The sequence below is a fragment of the Garra rufa genome, chromosome 16, assembly GCF_049309525.1.
Source record: "Garra rufa chromosome 16, GarRuf1.0, whole genome shotgun sequence".
In the NCBI taxonomy this organism is placed as follows: domain Eukaryota; kingdom Metazoa; phylum Chordata; class Actinopteri; order Cypriniformes; family Cyprinidae; genus Garra; species Garra rufa.
The window spans coordinates 13,488,747-13,506,132 of record NC_133376.1 but is presented as its reverse complement, the minus strand read 5'-3'; the positions used below and the strand labels follow the sequence as shown (position 1 = coordinate 13,506,132).

Here is a 17,386-nt window from a genome sequence, read left to right as displayed (position 1 = left end):
TCAGACTGACGGCTGAAGGTCTGGTATTCATGGCAGCTTTCATTGGCCAAGGCCTGCCCATAAGGCCGTTTGACCGACATGTAAAACAACCAACCACAGTTCGTTTCGTTCAGCGCAAGGGGCAACCTTCCGGTCTCCCACGTGAAACCATAGACTGTAAAAAAGATGGACAACGCGTCTCCGCTTCTTTTTTTTTTTTTTTTTTTTTTATAATGCTTTATTAACAACAAGTGACATGCAATACATAATCACAACAAGACAAAAAAGCATTTTACATGTCTTAACAAGAACGTCTCCGCTTCTTTCCACTATAGAAAAGTGAAGCCAAAACATACAGGTATACAGCTCAGACCGGAAACTAACAATGAAATTAATTGTTCTATCTATTAGATTGTGTTTTATTAACGTCTACACCTACCCCAACCCTAAACTTAGCCCTTACTATAATACAAAAAAAAGTATTATTGTTGTACAGTGTGACAAAAATAACATTAGACTGATGTGCGCATGCCCAGTAGCCATAGCTGTATCCCTTCTAGACTTTACCCGCTACCATCTTGGGGGAAGTTACGTCATTTGGAGCCAGAGCATGCGCAGTAGAGGTTCGTTTGGAGCCAGAGCATGCGCAGTAGTGTTGTGAGGCAGAGCCGCGGTGTCAAAGTCCCGCCCAAACTCCCGCAGTCCCAAGCGCACGATCACAATCATGACACCACACCCCGTTTTTATAGCATCAAATAACTACTTAAAAGCAAACTTATTAGAAAAACGAACACCTGAGCATGAATCAGCATTATAAGAACTACCTCACACGATGGAAATCACCTTTGGAAAAAAATTTATTTGCCGTGTAATTCGATTATTTAGTTTGGCTCACGTCCCATTAGATTACATGGAGAGGGCGGGTTTATGACCTATACTGCAGCCAGCCACCGGGGGCGATCGAAAACTTTTGGCTTCACTTTTCAGGACACCTACAGCACGCCTGCGTGAAACCAACATGGGAGTGACTGAAACTGCAATTCATCGACTGTCCGCTTGAGGCTGGTTGCAAAAGGGAGTCAATCCCATTGACACTCCATGTTAAAATGCCCAACTTTACAGCAGAAAAAAGTATGTTTACAGCCTGGTTCAAAAAATGGTTTTGGTCTAGATAGCTAGTTTTGCCCTTCATGTCAACTGTGAGGGGGGTGAATTTTTTTTTATAACTCATCGGTTTAAGTTATATTAAGCCTTAAAGTTCAGCATAATTAAGGGCGTGGCCACTTGAGTGACAGGGGGATTGCCGCTGCTGTCACCACTGTCGCTCTAGGCGGGCGTGGTTTCAGCAACCAGCTCCACCCACATCCCGCCTTTTTGCCCATTTTAGGCTTGTTTGAGATGCGCCTAGCCTCGCCTGAAATGTAGGCGAGAGTAGGCGGCTGCAGTGAGGGGAGGAGTGAAATAAGCGCAGTCAAGACGGACAGTTCTGAGCTCTGGAAGCGGAACAGATACCTACGAGATCAAAGGCGGATATCGCGTTATTCACAATCACCTGCTGTGTTGCTGATAAACATGATATAATTTAAGTTCTATTGCTTTTATATGAAAATTAATACGATGAACAAAACACTCAAAGTGCCTGCTTTTTATTTCCATATGAAAGGTATATTTATCATCCATTTTTACTTTAGTACAAACATGTATTTTATATTTTTATAGTAATATGACAACAATCACAAATCACACACAGAGATTGCACTGTCATAGTGTTTGGGAATATTCATGCATAATTTAAATACATAACCAAATGATTTTAGATTAAAAAATAAAACATTTTAGAAAAGAACGCAACATCACAGTTGTTTGGACCAATGAGCTTTAAATTAAGCTGTCGTCAGCCAGTCATTTCCCATCGTGCTTTTGGTCAGCGCAGTCGGTGAAAAGCTACACAGCCGCCTCGCCATCGCGAGAATTTTTTGGCACACGTCAGCACGATGTCAGAGAAAGTCGGACGTAACTCGGACACTTTTCTAACCGGCATGCATCTTGCGTTGATCACCGGTGATCGATTCTGCGCAGATTTTGCTCATCTCAAACGAGCCTTTTGATTATACTGGAGTGACGCGCGATGGCGCGATTCAAAGATGGCGCGGCCGAATCCCGCCCACAACAGGCTTCAAAATAGCGCTTCAGAATCTTATGGGTGACGTCACGGATACTACGTCCATATTTTTTACAGTCTATGGTTCAGCGTCACGTTTCGGGGCGTAGAAATGCAACAACAGATGGGCATGCAACAAGTTTATCACTGAAATAACCAGCATTGAAAGTTAACAAAGAAGAAGGAGAACAAGCAGTAAGTCAGTAATTTGTACGCGAACGTCGCAAATGTGTATAACAACAACGGCGTCTGCATAAGCACCTTTTAGCAAAACGCGAGTAAATCAGTCTGCGCTTCGTTTCCCGGCCGACTGAAAATAAACACGACACTCGCGTGTTCCGGAAAACCGATCGACATTCCTGAAGTGTTTCCAGTTAAAGGTTGTATCAGCGATTTCTAGCCTAAAACATAAAGGGTCAAATTCAGCTGAGCTTTCTTCACGATCCGCTCGCTGCCTGCCCCATAAATTGTCTGTGAAAAAAAGCGTCTCTCTGGTCAGCCTAGGGTCCGAGATATGCCAAAAAAACAATCGGCGCTATCAACACACCACAGATAACCAAACAGTGTTCCAACCAATCAGCGTCAGGGGTTTGGTGTTGTGGACTTTCCTACTGGTGCAGGGATGTGAGGGAGGCGGAGCGAAAGTCCACAACACCAAACCCCTGACGCTGATTGGCGTAAACATGATTAACCATGTTTAATTTTATGTTGAGCAGTGATGTAAAAATCTTTGAGATTACAATACACAAGATGATGTTAGGTTAGCAAAATTGGGTTATGTTATTGTATTTGCTTCAGTATTACCAGTTGTGGAATTTGCTGGTCAGTCAAACAGACTGATCATAAAAAGGAATGCACCAAAGATTATTCAGTGAACTTCATTCAAGTTCCGACTTGTTTTGAATGTTTTAATTCTGACATAAAACCAGAACATTTACCAATGCATAAAAAAGATTTATGCCTTAACAAATACAAAGACATAGGGTACCATTCTAAAAGAAATGTAGTAATAATGCATGACTTACATCAGTTGAAACTGTCAAAATGGATGGGTTGCAGCATGACTGTTTTGAAAGAGTTACAGTTTCAAATGAAACTTCTAGATTCACATCACCTCATAATTTGTGGCAGAGGTTTAATTAATAGCAGCTACTTGTACATCATAAGCCTCACAATTATGAAATTAATTGTATCTGCTGGCTGCAACGTAAACAAACTTAAATGTACATGGTTTACAATGTGTATGTTAGTACATCGTCATCAGCTGAATGCTTGCCATCGTAGGATTTGAGACACAAGACAAGTTTTGCTCTTACAGCTCTTTCCTGTTTTCAATAAAAAACGAAACCACAAGAGACTGCTTGAAAAATATCCAAACAGATAATTTTCATTTTCTATTTATTTACATGTCCCATCTGTAAAAACCTTATTTTATGCTTTACATTGAGTTTATAATTTTGATTTCTTTATGCGGTATGGTATCCACATGAATGATTCTTTATTAAATAAACATAACAATTGATAGATATTAAAACATAATACACTCTGAGCAGCTGCTGGCTTACACTGGTCACGTTAACAGTTGTCTAAACGACCGATTTTTAAGTAAGCATGCAGTATAAAACAAAATGAGACGATCAACAGCTGAATCGTATCTGGATTCTGGAACTATGGACTCGCACTGATGATGTAACGTAAGGTAGGCACGCCCACAGCGGGTTTTGATTGGTCGATCGACAGGCTCAAATCTGATTGGCTAAAGTGTACGAGTGACCCGCGTGGAAGGAGTTCGCTGCCAGGAAAGTCTCAAAAACACACACGCAAGTCTAAAAAATACACACGCAAAAGGCTATTCGTACATTCACAGTCCGGGATACACTCGTGATTTTTAAACATTCAAAATTGTTGTACACAGTTGTAAATCTGTGAATTGTGTTTTGCAATTTGTGAAACGTATTTTATGAATTTATATTCTTATTTTTTGCACGTGAATTGGTTTTTGTGAACATATATATATTTTTCGTGCACGTGAACTGGGACACGCATTTGTACATGTGTGTCTTTTGCGTGAATTATTAATGAGACTAATTTGCTTCCATATGTTTTACTCAAAAATTTGATCAGTTAAGGACAAAAAGATGGAGGAAAAGCAGTTTTGTCTCATTCAATATGACTAGTACTACACAATACTACTGCTACTAATAATGACAAATTAATAATAATAATATTCAAAATTAGTTGAAATGTCTTCTTATTTTTATTCTAGTACTACCACTGTGCTGTTAAAAAAAAAAAATATATATATATATATATATATATATATATAATTTAAAATATTTTATTATTATTTTAACCAAACAATAAATGAATATATTACAATTGCAGTAAGACTACTGTAGGTACATAGAGGGTATTTAATAATATTAATAATAATAATAATAATAATAATAGTAATTATTATTATTATTATTATTATTATTATTATTCAAAAATATTGTATTATTATTTAAATTATAAAAAATTACAATTGTAATAATAATATTTATACTATTAAATAAAATAAGTATTTAATAATATTATTAATAATAATAAAATAAATATTTTCTTAATATTTCAATCTAGTAGTAATAATAATAATAATTATTATTATTATTAAAAAAACAATGTTTGTATTTATATTTCAACCAAAAAAATGCAATAAATCAATAAAAAAATGCAATAATATAATACTAATAAATGCAATGATTATTTAATAAGAATTATTATTATTTTTATCATTATTAAAAATAATAATTTATTAATATTTAAATTAAAAATAAATCAATAAAAATTCAATTGCAATACTATTTGTACTAATATACAAAATTAGTATGTAGTAATAGTAATAATAATAACAATAATAATAACAATAATTATTATTATATTTCAATCCAAGAAAATACATAAATCAATACAATTGCAACTGCAATACTACTTGTACTATTAAATAAAATGAGTATTTAATAATAATAATAATAATAATAATAATAATACTTCATTATTATTATTACAAATAATACTTTATTAATATTTAAAATATAAAATTCTAACTATAAAAAATGCAATTGCAATAATACTGTGTACTTTTAAATTGAGTATTTATATAATAATAATAATATATAATAATAATAATAATAATAATGATGATGAATTATTATTACAAATATTTAATATGTCAAGCAAAAAATGTAAACAAAAATTATTGTTTTTAAACAATACTACTGCTGGTACCAAATAAATTAAATAAAATTAGTATTTATTATTAATAATAATAATAATAATAATAACAACAACAACAACAACAACAACAACAACAACAACAACAACAACAACAACAACAACAATAAAAATTATACTACTACTAAAATAATAATAACAATTAATAATAATAATAATAATAATAATACATTTTATTTATTTTAATGGCATTCTTAAATTCTTTGCTTACAAAGATTAAATATTCTCTTTTGTTAATAAATAAGTATATATATATATACATATTCTCTTTTGTTAATAACAAATAAAATGTTTAAAATTATTTTCTATACAAATTTGGGTGCTTGCAGTGATGGAGCTCGTGTCCAGCAACATTAACAACTTTTTTTTTTCTGATTTACATGGACATATTTCCAGTCAGAAAACAGAAATCTATATAAACACTTAATCACATTCCTGTTTGCTGCAGGTTTAATCTAGTTTCTGTGATCACTGCAGGTTTGCAGGCTCTTATAATATATATCAAGACTGCATCTGTATGCTCACCTTGTCAAACATGCGGTTGAGCAGACGAGGAACTACAGGGAATACAGTGGGCTTCAGAGCTGCGAGGTCTTCCATGAGAAATCGGACGTCACCCTGGAAGTATCCGATACGTGCGCCGTGCATCAGAATCACTCCCTGAGATTGGACATAAACAGACATGACGTGTCAAGCAATGCACCATTTTAAACCATAAATAATGCGTCTATTGAAAAAAAAAATGTGAATAACTTAAAAGCACCCTGCACACACCTGTACGACTCTCTCAAACATGTGTGCCAGGGGCAGGTAGGAAATGTGCACGTCCTGAGGACCGACGGAGCAACTGTGCTGTAAGACAAGAGGTGAAACCAAATGTGAACAGAAATTTGCTACTTAGTCATTTAGCTGATGCTTTCATCCCAAATATTATGAAAAAAGTAATATTACAGGTCTAGCCTCCCTGGAAGATCACTTTGTTCAAATGTAAATCACTGATTGATTATACCTTATTTTTTTTATCTAATAATAAAATAAATTACATTTCATTATAACTTAATTAATAAATTATATAAAGTTAAAATAAATGCAAATAAAAATACACTAATTTCAGCAAATTTTACATTTCTTTTCCCATTAAGTACATCTTTGTCAGGAAAATATAATGTAAAACATTCTCAAAAGTTTTCTCAAGGGTTTTTTTTTGGCAAAAGTTTCAGCCAAAGAGTGGTTAAAAATAGTGAAAAAAAAAAAAAATCATTAATTGAATATTGTAGTAATAAGAACAGGGGATGAAATGTTCTTTGTCATGAAAATATAATCTAAAATTTCTCAATTGTATTTATTTTTTTTTTTTTTCATCAAAAGTTTGAGCCGAAGAGTGATTAAAAATAGTGACAAAATTTAAAAATAAAATGAAGTAAAATAAAATAAAAGAAAAGAAAGTATTAATATATAATAAAATATACAATAATAAGAATGGAGGGATGAAAATATAATGTAAAACATTCTTTTTTTTTATTTTTGCCAAAAGTTTTCAGCAAAGAGTGATTAAAAATAGTGATTTTTTAAAATAAAATAAAATAAAAATGAATATTGGAGTAATAAGAATGGGGATAAAATGTTCTTTGTCATGAAAATGTAATAAAAAAACATTCTTAATTTTTTATTTATAATTTTATTTTTGGCAAGAGTTTTAGGCTAAGAGTGATTAAAAATAGTTAAATAAAAAATAATGTTTGAGTAATAAGAAAGGGGGATGAAATGTTCTTTGTCATGAAAATATAATATAAAACGTTTTAAATTTTATATTTTTTGGCAAAAGTTTAAGCCAAAGAGTGACTAAAATTAATTAAAAAGTTTAAAATAAAATAAAACTACATTAAATTAATATTGCAGTAATATGAATAATAGAATGGGGGATTAAATGTTAAAAATAATTTATGCAAAAATAAAATAAAATTAAATAAAATAAAGTAATAGGAAGTGAAATGTGCTTTGTCATGAAAATATAATGCAAAACGTTCTTAATTTTTTATTTATATTTTATTTTTGCCAAAAGTTTCAGCCAAAGAGTGATTAAAAATAGTGAAAAAATGTCATATTAAAATAAAATAAAATATATTAATACTCTAGTATTAAGATTTAAAAATAAAATAAAACACATTAAAATAAATAGATAATATTAACAAAAAAGACTAATATATATATATATATATATATATATACACACATACACACACACACACGCATATATACATGAATTATAGAAATTAAATCATTGAAGAAATATATTACTATTGCAACAATAAGCCAAATATGCACAATTGCATCTTTCTTACTAGTCATTTAGCTGATGTCTTTATCCTAAACATCTAATAATATAATATTTATAAAATAATAATAATATAATATATATATATATATATAAATTTCTTGCAAATGTAAACCACTTGCAAATAATTTATTGAATGTAATTATAAAATAAATCATTAAATTAGAAATGAATAATTGAAATGCAAAAAGAAATTCAATTGCACAATAGAAATAATATAGCATTTCTTGTCATGAAACTAAGGAGAACTTGGGATGAAATGTGCTTAACTGTCATGAAAATATAATGCAACCAAAACACGTAAAATAGTAAAAATATGCATTCTGCTTGATAAATGCATTTTAAGTTGTGATTATAGGGCTGTATTTACCTTTGTGACATAAACGAAGGCAGAAACATTAGACACTATGTTTCTGTGGGTGAGCATCGCTCCTTTAGGGTTTCCTGTGAGAAACCAAACAAGAAACATTGTGTCCATCATGGCACTCAATACACAAGCTGAAATTATCTTTCAAATTCACATTATAAGTGCTATGGGAGACATTTACATTTCTGCATTTGGCAAACACTTCTGTTCGAAGGACAATGCATTGCTTTAAACCAAATGTACATTTTGATATCAATTCATACATTCCCTGAGAATCGAACCCATGACGTTAATGTTGCTAGCACCTATAATGGAGTAACCAATAAAAACATACCTGTGGTTCCACTTGTAAAGCAAATAATAGCCAAGTCATCAGCCTGAGGGGGCTGCAAATATAGGAGGTATTAAATAAATATAGAGAATTTTTAAGTAGCATGCAAAGACTATTTACAGAAGCAAGCCTTTTGTAATGATAAAATTTACGCTGGCAAACTGAAAAAGAAACTGCAGTACTAACCACAGGACGCTGGCGATGAGCCTTGCCGATATTCTGTAAGGAAGAGAAACTTGTTTAAATAAATGATTAAGACAGAGCAAGCTCAGTGAAAGAGGAAGAAGCTGCACATGTGAATGAGGTTTGTGTCTGCGGTTAAGACTCAACTGCAGAGTGACAGCAATTTAACACAAGCACAGCCAATATCAACCCCTCAGGAAATAAAGTCAAGTGTCACATCAAACTCAGAAAGTTAATAATATAAAGAAGGATTTCCTAAACGGAGGTTCACAAGTTAAAGAAATGGTGATTAAATAATGAAAATGTGAAACTAAAACAATAATTGTTAAGTAACTGAATAAAAAACTAATAATTTTAATAGAAAAAACACTTAAAACTTAATAAGCAATTTAAATCATGAAAATTCAGTAATAAAATAAATATTAAAACTACTAGAAAAACTTAAAAAAAAAAGTAACATTTTTACAAAATATTTTTAAATAAATATGTAATATTAAACAAAAAATTACTAAAACATAATCATAAAACATAATATTAAAATTAATCAAATAACAAATATAAAATACAAATGAAAATTAATTATAAAATGTAATAGTAAAACTAAATAAAATAAAAAATAAAAACACTTAAGCAATTTAAATAATAAAAATAATATTGAAATAAATAAATAATATTAAAATAAAACAAAAACACTTAAGCAGGCTAATTAAATCATAAAAGTGTAATACTGAAATTAATGTAATCATGTAATCATAAAAATGTCAAAACAATAAAAATAAAATAAATAGAAAATAATAGAAATAAAGACATTAAGCAAAAAAATAATACAAATTACATGTAATATTAAAACGAATAATATTTAAACAAAAAAAAAACAAAATCACTTAAGCAATTTAAATCATAAAAATGAATATTGAAATAAATAAATAATATTAAAATAAAACACTTAAGCAACCTAATTAAATCATAAATGTGTAATATTAAAAATAAATAAATATCAAATAGAAACTAAATCTAAACTAAAAATGTAAATCATAAAATGTCAACACAATAGAAATAAAATAAATAAAAATGTAACTAAAACATTATTTAAAAATATAAGAACTGAAATGTGACATTAAAATAAATCAAATAAAAAATAATACAAATTTAAAGAAATACAAAAAAAATATTAAAAATACTTAATCATAAAATGTAATATTAAAACGAATAATATTCAAATAAAAACATTTAAATCACAAAAAAGATAAATATTAAAATAAATGAATAATATTAAAATAAAACAAAAAATACTAAGTGTAATCATAAAAATGTCAAAACAATAAAAAATAGAATAAATGCATAAATAAATATTAAACAAAAAATTTAATCATAAAAATGTTAAAATAAATGAAACAATACAAATGAAAAGAAACACTAAAAATACCTAATCATAAAATGTAACATTAAAAGAAAAACACAAAAACAAAATATTAAAATAAATAAATAATAAAAATACAAAAAGGTGTAATAATAAAAATGTAAAAAAAATGAATTCATAAAAATGTAGCATTAAAATAAATAATGTGAGAGACATATAAATTATCCAGAAAATGCCCAAGCAGCACTGCTCAAAAAAAGCTGCCCAGTAAAATTGCTCACAAAGTTGCCCCATGTATCATCAGACTAAGATCAACGTCAAATGTTTTGCCATGTAATCACGAGTAATTGCTAAATTATGATGATTTACATAAATCCACTCCTGAAATGCTTACAAAACAAATACCAAATGTGTGTTTTTTTATGGATATGGTACTCTTTGGTTTTCTTAAATATAGTAAGTAAATAAGTTTTTTTTAAGTAAAAAAAAAAGTTAGTAGGTTTGAAAGGATTTCTAAAAATAGCAGCTGAAGTGTCAGTGAGTTCTGAGGGCAAGCGTTCAGTAATGCAGGTCACCCAGTTACCACAGCTGATCGGGTCACAACAAGACAAACAAACCCAACCAGACGCAAACACGTGCATCGATCGCATTCACTGGGGTTATGCAAAGATTTGAGCAGACCATTTGCGGTTTACTCACCTCTGCGTCTTTCAGGCTAATGATTTCGATGTCGCACTGCTGCGCTCTGCTGACCAAATCAGCGTCAAAGTTTTCCATGAGGATCAGGGTTTTGACTGTGTGCTGTCTGCCTGAAACACAGTCTAACAGCAGCTTGGCCTTCTCAAGTACATCACATACGACTGTAGAGATACAGGCTGCAAAAAACAAATGTATGTAAATATGTAGTAGTAAAGCAGACAAAAAAAATAATAAAAACCGTTCATTCTGTATTTCAAAATAAAACTCCACTTCGACGTACTTTTGTCAAGGATGTAGGTCATTGCTTCTGTGCCCAAGGTGTCATACAGAGGTACTGATATTAGAGAGTATGTGTAGCAGGCCAGCTCTGCAATCGTCCACTGGAGAAACATTTATGACAAAATATTTGCTTTTTACTGCACAAACCACATTAAATGATATGTTCCTGATAATTTACTCACCCCCATGTCATCCAAGACGTTGAATTATTTCATTCTTCAGTTGAAAAGTAATTAAGGTTTTGGAGGAAACATTCTAGGATTTTTTCACCATATAGTGGACTGAAGGTCCAAACTGAGTTTCAATGCAGCTTCAAAGGGATCTACACGATCACAGTCAAGGAATAAGGGTCTTATCTAACAAAACGATTGGTCATTTTCAAAAACAAATGAAAATGTATACTTTTTCAAATGCACTAGCTCGACCTCATGCATTTAGTAATCACGCTGAAAAGGTCATGCATGGTGTAGACAGAAGTACAGACTAGGGTTGTGCAATTAATCTAAATTCAGTTTCGATTTAGTCTTCAAACGCTCATGAAAATACAGTAATCGAGATGAAACGATTATTGTGCCCCATTCCGCTCCCTCTCCAGTGGTGCGCTTTCGCTCCTATATAAAAGCCTAATTTCACATGCAAATCAGCAAAATCATGTAACATGACTTTCGTAAAACAGGACGTGCTTGATTTATCAATGTTTCTTTGATGTTGTCTTTTTAAATGCGCGAAAGAAAACTTGCGCTGTTCTGTATATGCGCTCAGAGACGGCACAGAACACGGACATGTAAAGTTATTTTAGCTCAAGGTATTTTAGAAACTTGGTGATTATTTATGTAAACCCTTGTCAGTTATGTCTTGAACTATCATAAACAGTTGAGAATGAAAATGCATGTGTAACAGTAAATTGGATTCATGTGGCTCTTAAAACGTTAAAAAATAATATTCCTTCTGCAAAAAAGCACTTTTTTCCCCCATTTGTATCTTTTTTTTCTGTTGTATTGCTATCTTTAATTTAATCACTAGTATATAGATTTGGACCCAGTCATAATCGTGTTAAATAATTGTGATTACAATATTGACCAAAATAATCGTGATTATTCAATAATCTTCAATAATCGAGCAGCCACAGGACCAGACCTAGTGTTTATGAAGCAAAAAAGTTGGTTTTAAAGGAACACTCCACTTTTTTTGGAAATAAGCTCATTCTCCAACTCCCCCTGAGTTAATAAGTTGAGTTTTACCATTTTGAAATCCATTCAGCCGTTCTCCTGTTCTGGCGATATCACTTTTAGCATAGCTTAGCATAGATCATTGAATCCTATTAGACCAATAGCATCACGTTCAAAAATGACCAACAAGTTTCGATATTTGTTGTATTTAAAACTTGACTCTTCTGTAGTTATATCGTGTACTAAGACCGGTGGAAATGCAAAGCTGCGAGTTTCTAGGCTGATAAGATTAGGAACTACACTCCCATTCCGGCGTAATAGTCAAGGAAGTTTGCTGCTGTAATATGGCCGAAGCAGGCGGAGTATTATCAGAAATGAGTTCCCAGCTAGTTAAGCATTTGCACATGTGCTGCGTGGTATTACTGTGCCTGCTTCGGTCATATTATGGCAGCAAACTTCCTTGACTATTACGCCGGAATGGGAGTGTAGTTCCTAATCTTATTGGCCTAGAAAATTGCATCTTTACATTTCCCGCCGGTCTTAGTACACGATATAACTACAGAAGAGTCAAGTTTTAAATAGGACAAATATCGAAACTCGTTGGTCATTTTTGAACGCGATGCTACTGGTCTAATAGGATTCAATGATCTATGCTAATCTATGCTAAAAGTGATATCGCCAGAACAGGAGAACGGCTGAATGGATTTCAAAATGGTAAAACTCAACTTATTAACTCGGGGGGGGGGGGGGGGGAGTTGGAGAATGAGCCTATTTCCAAAAAAAGTGGAGTGTTCCTTTAAAGTTGAAGGAGAAAATGAGATGTTTTTCACCCTACACTACCTATTTGAACTGAAGTACAAAGATAAAAAACTTACCGCGCTTGACCTTTCCAACATGATTAATTAGGGGTGCAACGGATTGTAGATGATCCCTGATCCATACGGTGCAGACCCCACGGTTTGGCACGCATGTGATTCGCGGTTTAACCATTATTTTGGAAATTTCAATTTGCACATGTTTTGTCTTGCCAATTTACCCATTCAAACAATTTTAAACCATTGCAGCAAAATTTTATTAGTAACTTTATGTTGTATTCATCTACACTTGTCATTTGTGTAATTGTTCTTGTTTTATTACTGACTTTATTAGTTCAGATAGTAGTTTTGCTGTGGTATAGAAGTACTTAAAGTAAGCTTTCAGTAATTAATAAAAAACAACCTTTTTTTTTTTTTTTGCTGATCCGAAAAATGATCCGATCCGTGGCTCCAAAATTCATGATATGATCAGAACCGTGAGTTTTGTGATCCGTTGCACCACTAGTGATTATGTAATGCATGAAGTCAAGCTAGTGCAAGAGAAGCATTTGTAGTTAAAAAGTATATACGTTTTTCTTCTTTTTTTTTAAATGCTAGATTTCGCTAGGTAGGACCCTTATTCCTCGGCTGGGATCGTGTAGATCCCTTTGAAGCTGCGTTGAAACTCCAATTTGGACCTTCAACCTGTTGATCCCCTTTGAAGTCCACTATATGGAAAAAAATCCTGTCATCCAAGATGTTCATCTCTTTCTTTCTTCACGTTTTTTGAGGAAAACATTTTAGGAATTTTCTTCATATACTGGACTTCAATGGTGCATGTGAGTTTGAACTTCCAAAATGCAATCGATGCAGCGATGTTTCAATGCAGCTTCAAAGGGCTCTACACAATCCCAGCCAAGGAATAAGGGTCTTATCTAGTGAAACGATCGGCCATTTAAAAAAATATTAATAATAATAATGTATATTCTTTTAAACCTCAAATGCAGAGCTTTGCCATGCCCATGTGTACTCTGTGCAGTCCTATCCAACTCCCATCTCCTCCAACTTTAAAATCATGATGTCACTGTTTTACCTATTTTTGTAAATGGTGTTTGACCTTCTATGCATGTTCACTTTGTAAACACTGGGTTGGTGTATGTAGGATGATTTTGAAGTTGGAGGAGAAAATAAGCAATGTTTTTCGACATACCCTAACTGTCTTAAACTGGAATACACAGAGTTAATGCAGAGCTAGACAAGAGGAGCATTTGAGGTTAAAAAGTATATACATTTTCATTTTTTTATTTTTTATTTTTTGTAGAAAATGGCCAATCGTTTCACTGGCTAAGACCCTTCTTCCTCGGTTGGGATCGTTTAGAGCCCTTTGAAGCAGCAGGAAGTTCAAACTCACAGGCACCATAGAAGTCCACTATATGGAGAAAATTCCTGAAAAGTTTTCCTCAAAAAACATAATTTACGACTGAAGAAAGAAACACTTGAGCATCTTGGATGACAACGGGGTACATTATCTATAAATTTTTGTTCTGGAAGTGAAATAATCCTTTAAAAACATCTGTTTTGTTTGCCTACAAACACGCAACTTTTTGCTTCACAAGATGTTCATTGATGAAGTAAACTGGTGTGGATTATTGTGATGTTTTTATCAGCTGTTTGGACTCTTAGTCTGACGGCACCTATTCAGTGCAGAAGATCCACTGGTGAGCAAGTAACAATGCTAAATGTCTCTAATTCATTGAAGAAACAAACTCATCCACATCTTGGATAGCGTGAGGGTAAGTAAAGTTTCACCAAATTTTACATTTCGGATGAACTAATTCCTTCAGGATGAATTCCATAATTGATTAAAAATTGGTCAAAATCTAAACACAAGTGTAAAGATGCATTTGGGTAATAAATCACATATGTATGGCTCTGACCTCCGGTCTATTCTGAGAGAAGATGCCGATGTAGGGATCTCCAACCTTCGAGTGTCCTTTGTGCAAAAATGCTGATCCCAAATTCTCTGCTCGCTCAATCACCTGATGAAGAGGACATGACAAATAACTTATCCAAACCAGAAAACAGCTTGTTAAATGCAGTTGACCGTACACAAGAAGATCCATAATCAACCGTAAACTTATTTCTCTGAATAGTTTAAATCAGGGGCCACCAAACTCCAGTGTCCTGCAGAGTTTAGCTCCATCCCTGATCAAACACACCTGAACCAGCTAATCAAGGTCAAACTCGGTACTTGAAACTTCCATGCAAGACTGTTGAGGCAAGTTGGAGCTAAACTCTGTAGGACAGCGGCCCTCCAGGACCAAGTTTGGTGACACCTGGTTTAATTTAAAGAACTTTGTTTTTCCATCAAGAACTTCATATGTAAACGTTTATCAGTGCATGCATACAGTATGCAATCTAGGTCACTCATTAACAAGACAACAAAGTCAGGAATGCAAATATGACACTGCTTCAGCAGTTAAACAGGTTTCCACAAGCCCTTTTTACAGTTTGACCACCTGTGTAAGTGCAACCTTTTCAACCATGTCAACATCCACAAGAAATCTGCACTTAAGAGTAGTGAAATCCAAAACCAGCATCTCTACAGGTGTGCGTCAGATGCTCTGATTACACACCACAGTTTATGCATTTCGAAATAACAAAATGTCCCGCCATATGAATTACTTCAAAGGTTTTACAGCATGCTAGATGTTAGTTATGTTATTTAATGGAGTGACCTAGTGCACCAGGTAACTTATTAACTTGAGAGCTAAGATGTGGGCTATAATAAATCCCAAAGCCTAAAAATAAAGATGGCACCAGTGTAAGAGGCAGATAAGTTCTGCATTGTGATATTTTACATTTGTACTCTAATGTCTTAAGACACTATTTTCTTCTGTGATGAAATGTGAATTCTGTTGATTTAAATATTACCATGGTAAAATTATAAAGCATCAATTTGAATGTGTTGAAAACTATGAATGATACACTACACCTCATAATTTATAGCAAATGTGTTTATGAATTTACAGCTACTGAGTTAAATTATACATGCATAATTAAATATGCAATTTATATGCAAGTGTTATTGAACAATATTAATGTAATAAATTATCTGTTTATAAGCCTAACATTTAATAGGAAATATAAAAGCTGAATTTTTAGCATCATTATTCCAGTCACATGATCCTTCTGAAATCATTCTAATTTGCTGCTCAAAAACATTTATTATTAATATTATTATGTTAAAAACAGTTGAGCAGATTTTTTTCAAGTTTCTTTGATGAATAGAAAGTTCAGAAGAATAGCATTAATCTGAAATAGAAATAATGTGTAACATTCTAAATATATTTATCATCACTTTTGATAAATTTAAAGCATCCTTGCTTAATGTATTAATTTCTATAATTTCTTTGAATGGTATAGTGTATAATGTTACAAAAGATCTTTATTTCAGATAAATGCTGATCTTTGGATCTTTCTATTCATCAAAGAATCCTGAAAAAAAATGTACTCAACTGTTTTAAATATTAATAATAATAATAATAACAATAAAAAAAATGTTTCTTAAACAACAAATCAGTATATTAGAATGATTTCTGAAGGATCATGTGACACTGAAGACTGGAGTAATGATGTTGAAAATTTAGCTTTAATCACAGGAATAAATTACATTTTAAAATATATTCAAAAAGAAGAAATTATTTTAAATAGTAAAAATATTTCACAATATTACTGCTTTTGCTGTATTGATGCATCAGTTAAATGCAGGCTTGGTGAGCAGAAGAGACTTCCTTAAAAAACAAAAAATCTTAGTGTTCAAAAACTTTGGAGTGGTAGAGTACAATATATAAAAATGTTAAAATATAGATGCAGAATCAAAGAACATTACATAAGCCGAATTGAATAAGTAATCTGCACAAGTATGATGATCTAACATAACATTTAATAAGAATTTAAACAAAAAAGAAAACGTAATACGTGACATATAAAAATAAAAATCAATGTGGTGAGGTTAGTGAAAAAATCAGAAGCACAAAAACAAATCTAAACCAACTGAACCTGAATAAAAATTTTTTTTTAAAAATCAGGTCAGCCTGAATCACTAAGAGTTACATAATTACAAAAGCATGTATCAACTACAAAAGCATAGGTCAAAACAGAAACAGATATGGATGCAGAAATGTCATCCTACCTCCGAGTACGAAAGCCATTCATATGGCTGCTTTGGTTTTCTGGATCCCAGACAGGGACCGTTTTCTGAAAGGAAATCACATTTGCTTTTTTGGTTTGTTGTTTTTATATATTCAACATTTTGTTACATATAAATGCTGACCACTTTACCACATTAGACACAGCATTTTATTGCAAAATATAACTATATTATCACTCAAATTTTGATATAAAGTTAAACATACATATACATTCCCATCTTTATGTATTGCTTCAAGGT

The 17,386-nt window shown here is 32.0% G+C and overlaps 1 protein-coding gene across 2 annotated transcripts in view; it reads right to left on the bottom strand.

Annotated features, from left to right (window-relative positions):
- acsl1b (acyl-CoA synthetase long chain family member 1b) overlaps positions 1–17,386 on the bottom strand; it is a 35,296-nt gene that overhangs the window by 9,109 nt on the left and 8,801 nt on the right. For both annotated transcript variants that reach the window (XM_073819978.1, XM_073819979.1), the window contains exons 4-12: positions 17,129–17,193; positions 14,871–14,972; positions 10,972–11,071; positions 10,692–10,867; positions 8,636–8,668; positions 8,453–8,504; positions 8,122–8,195; positions 6,191–6,268; positions 5,942–6,076 (exon numbers count right to left, since the gene is read on the bottom strand). In XM_073819978.1, coding sequence (XP_073676079.1) covers positions 5,942–6,076; positions 6,191–6,268; positions 8,122–8,195; positions 8,453–8,504; positions 8,636–8,668; positions 10,692–10,867; positions 10,972–11,071; positions 14,871–14,972; positions 17,129–17,193 — 815 coding nt within the window. The remainder of the gene's footprint in view (positions 1–5,941; positions 6,077–6,190; positions 6,269–8,121; positions 8,196–8,452; positions 8,505–8,635; positions 8,669–10,691; positions 10,868–10,971; positions 11,072–14,870; positions 14,973–17,128; positions 17,194–17,386) is intronic.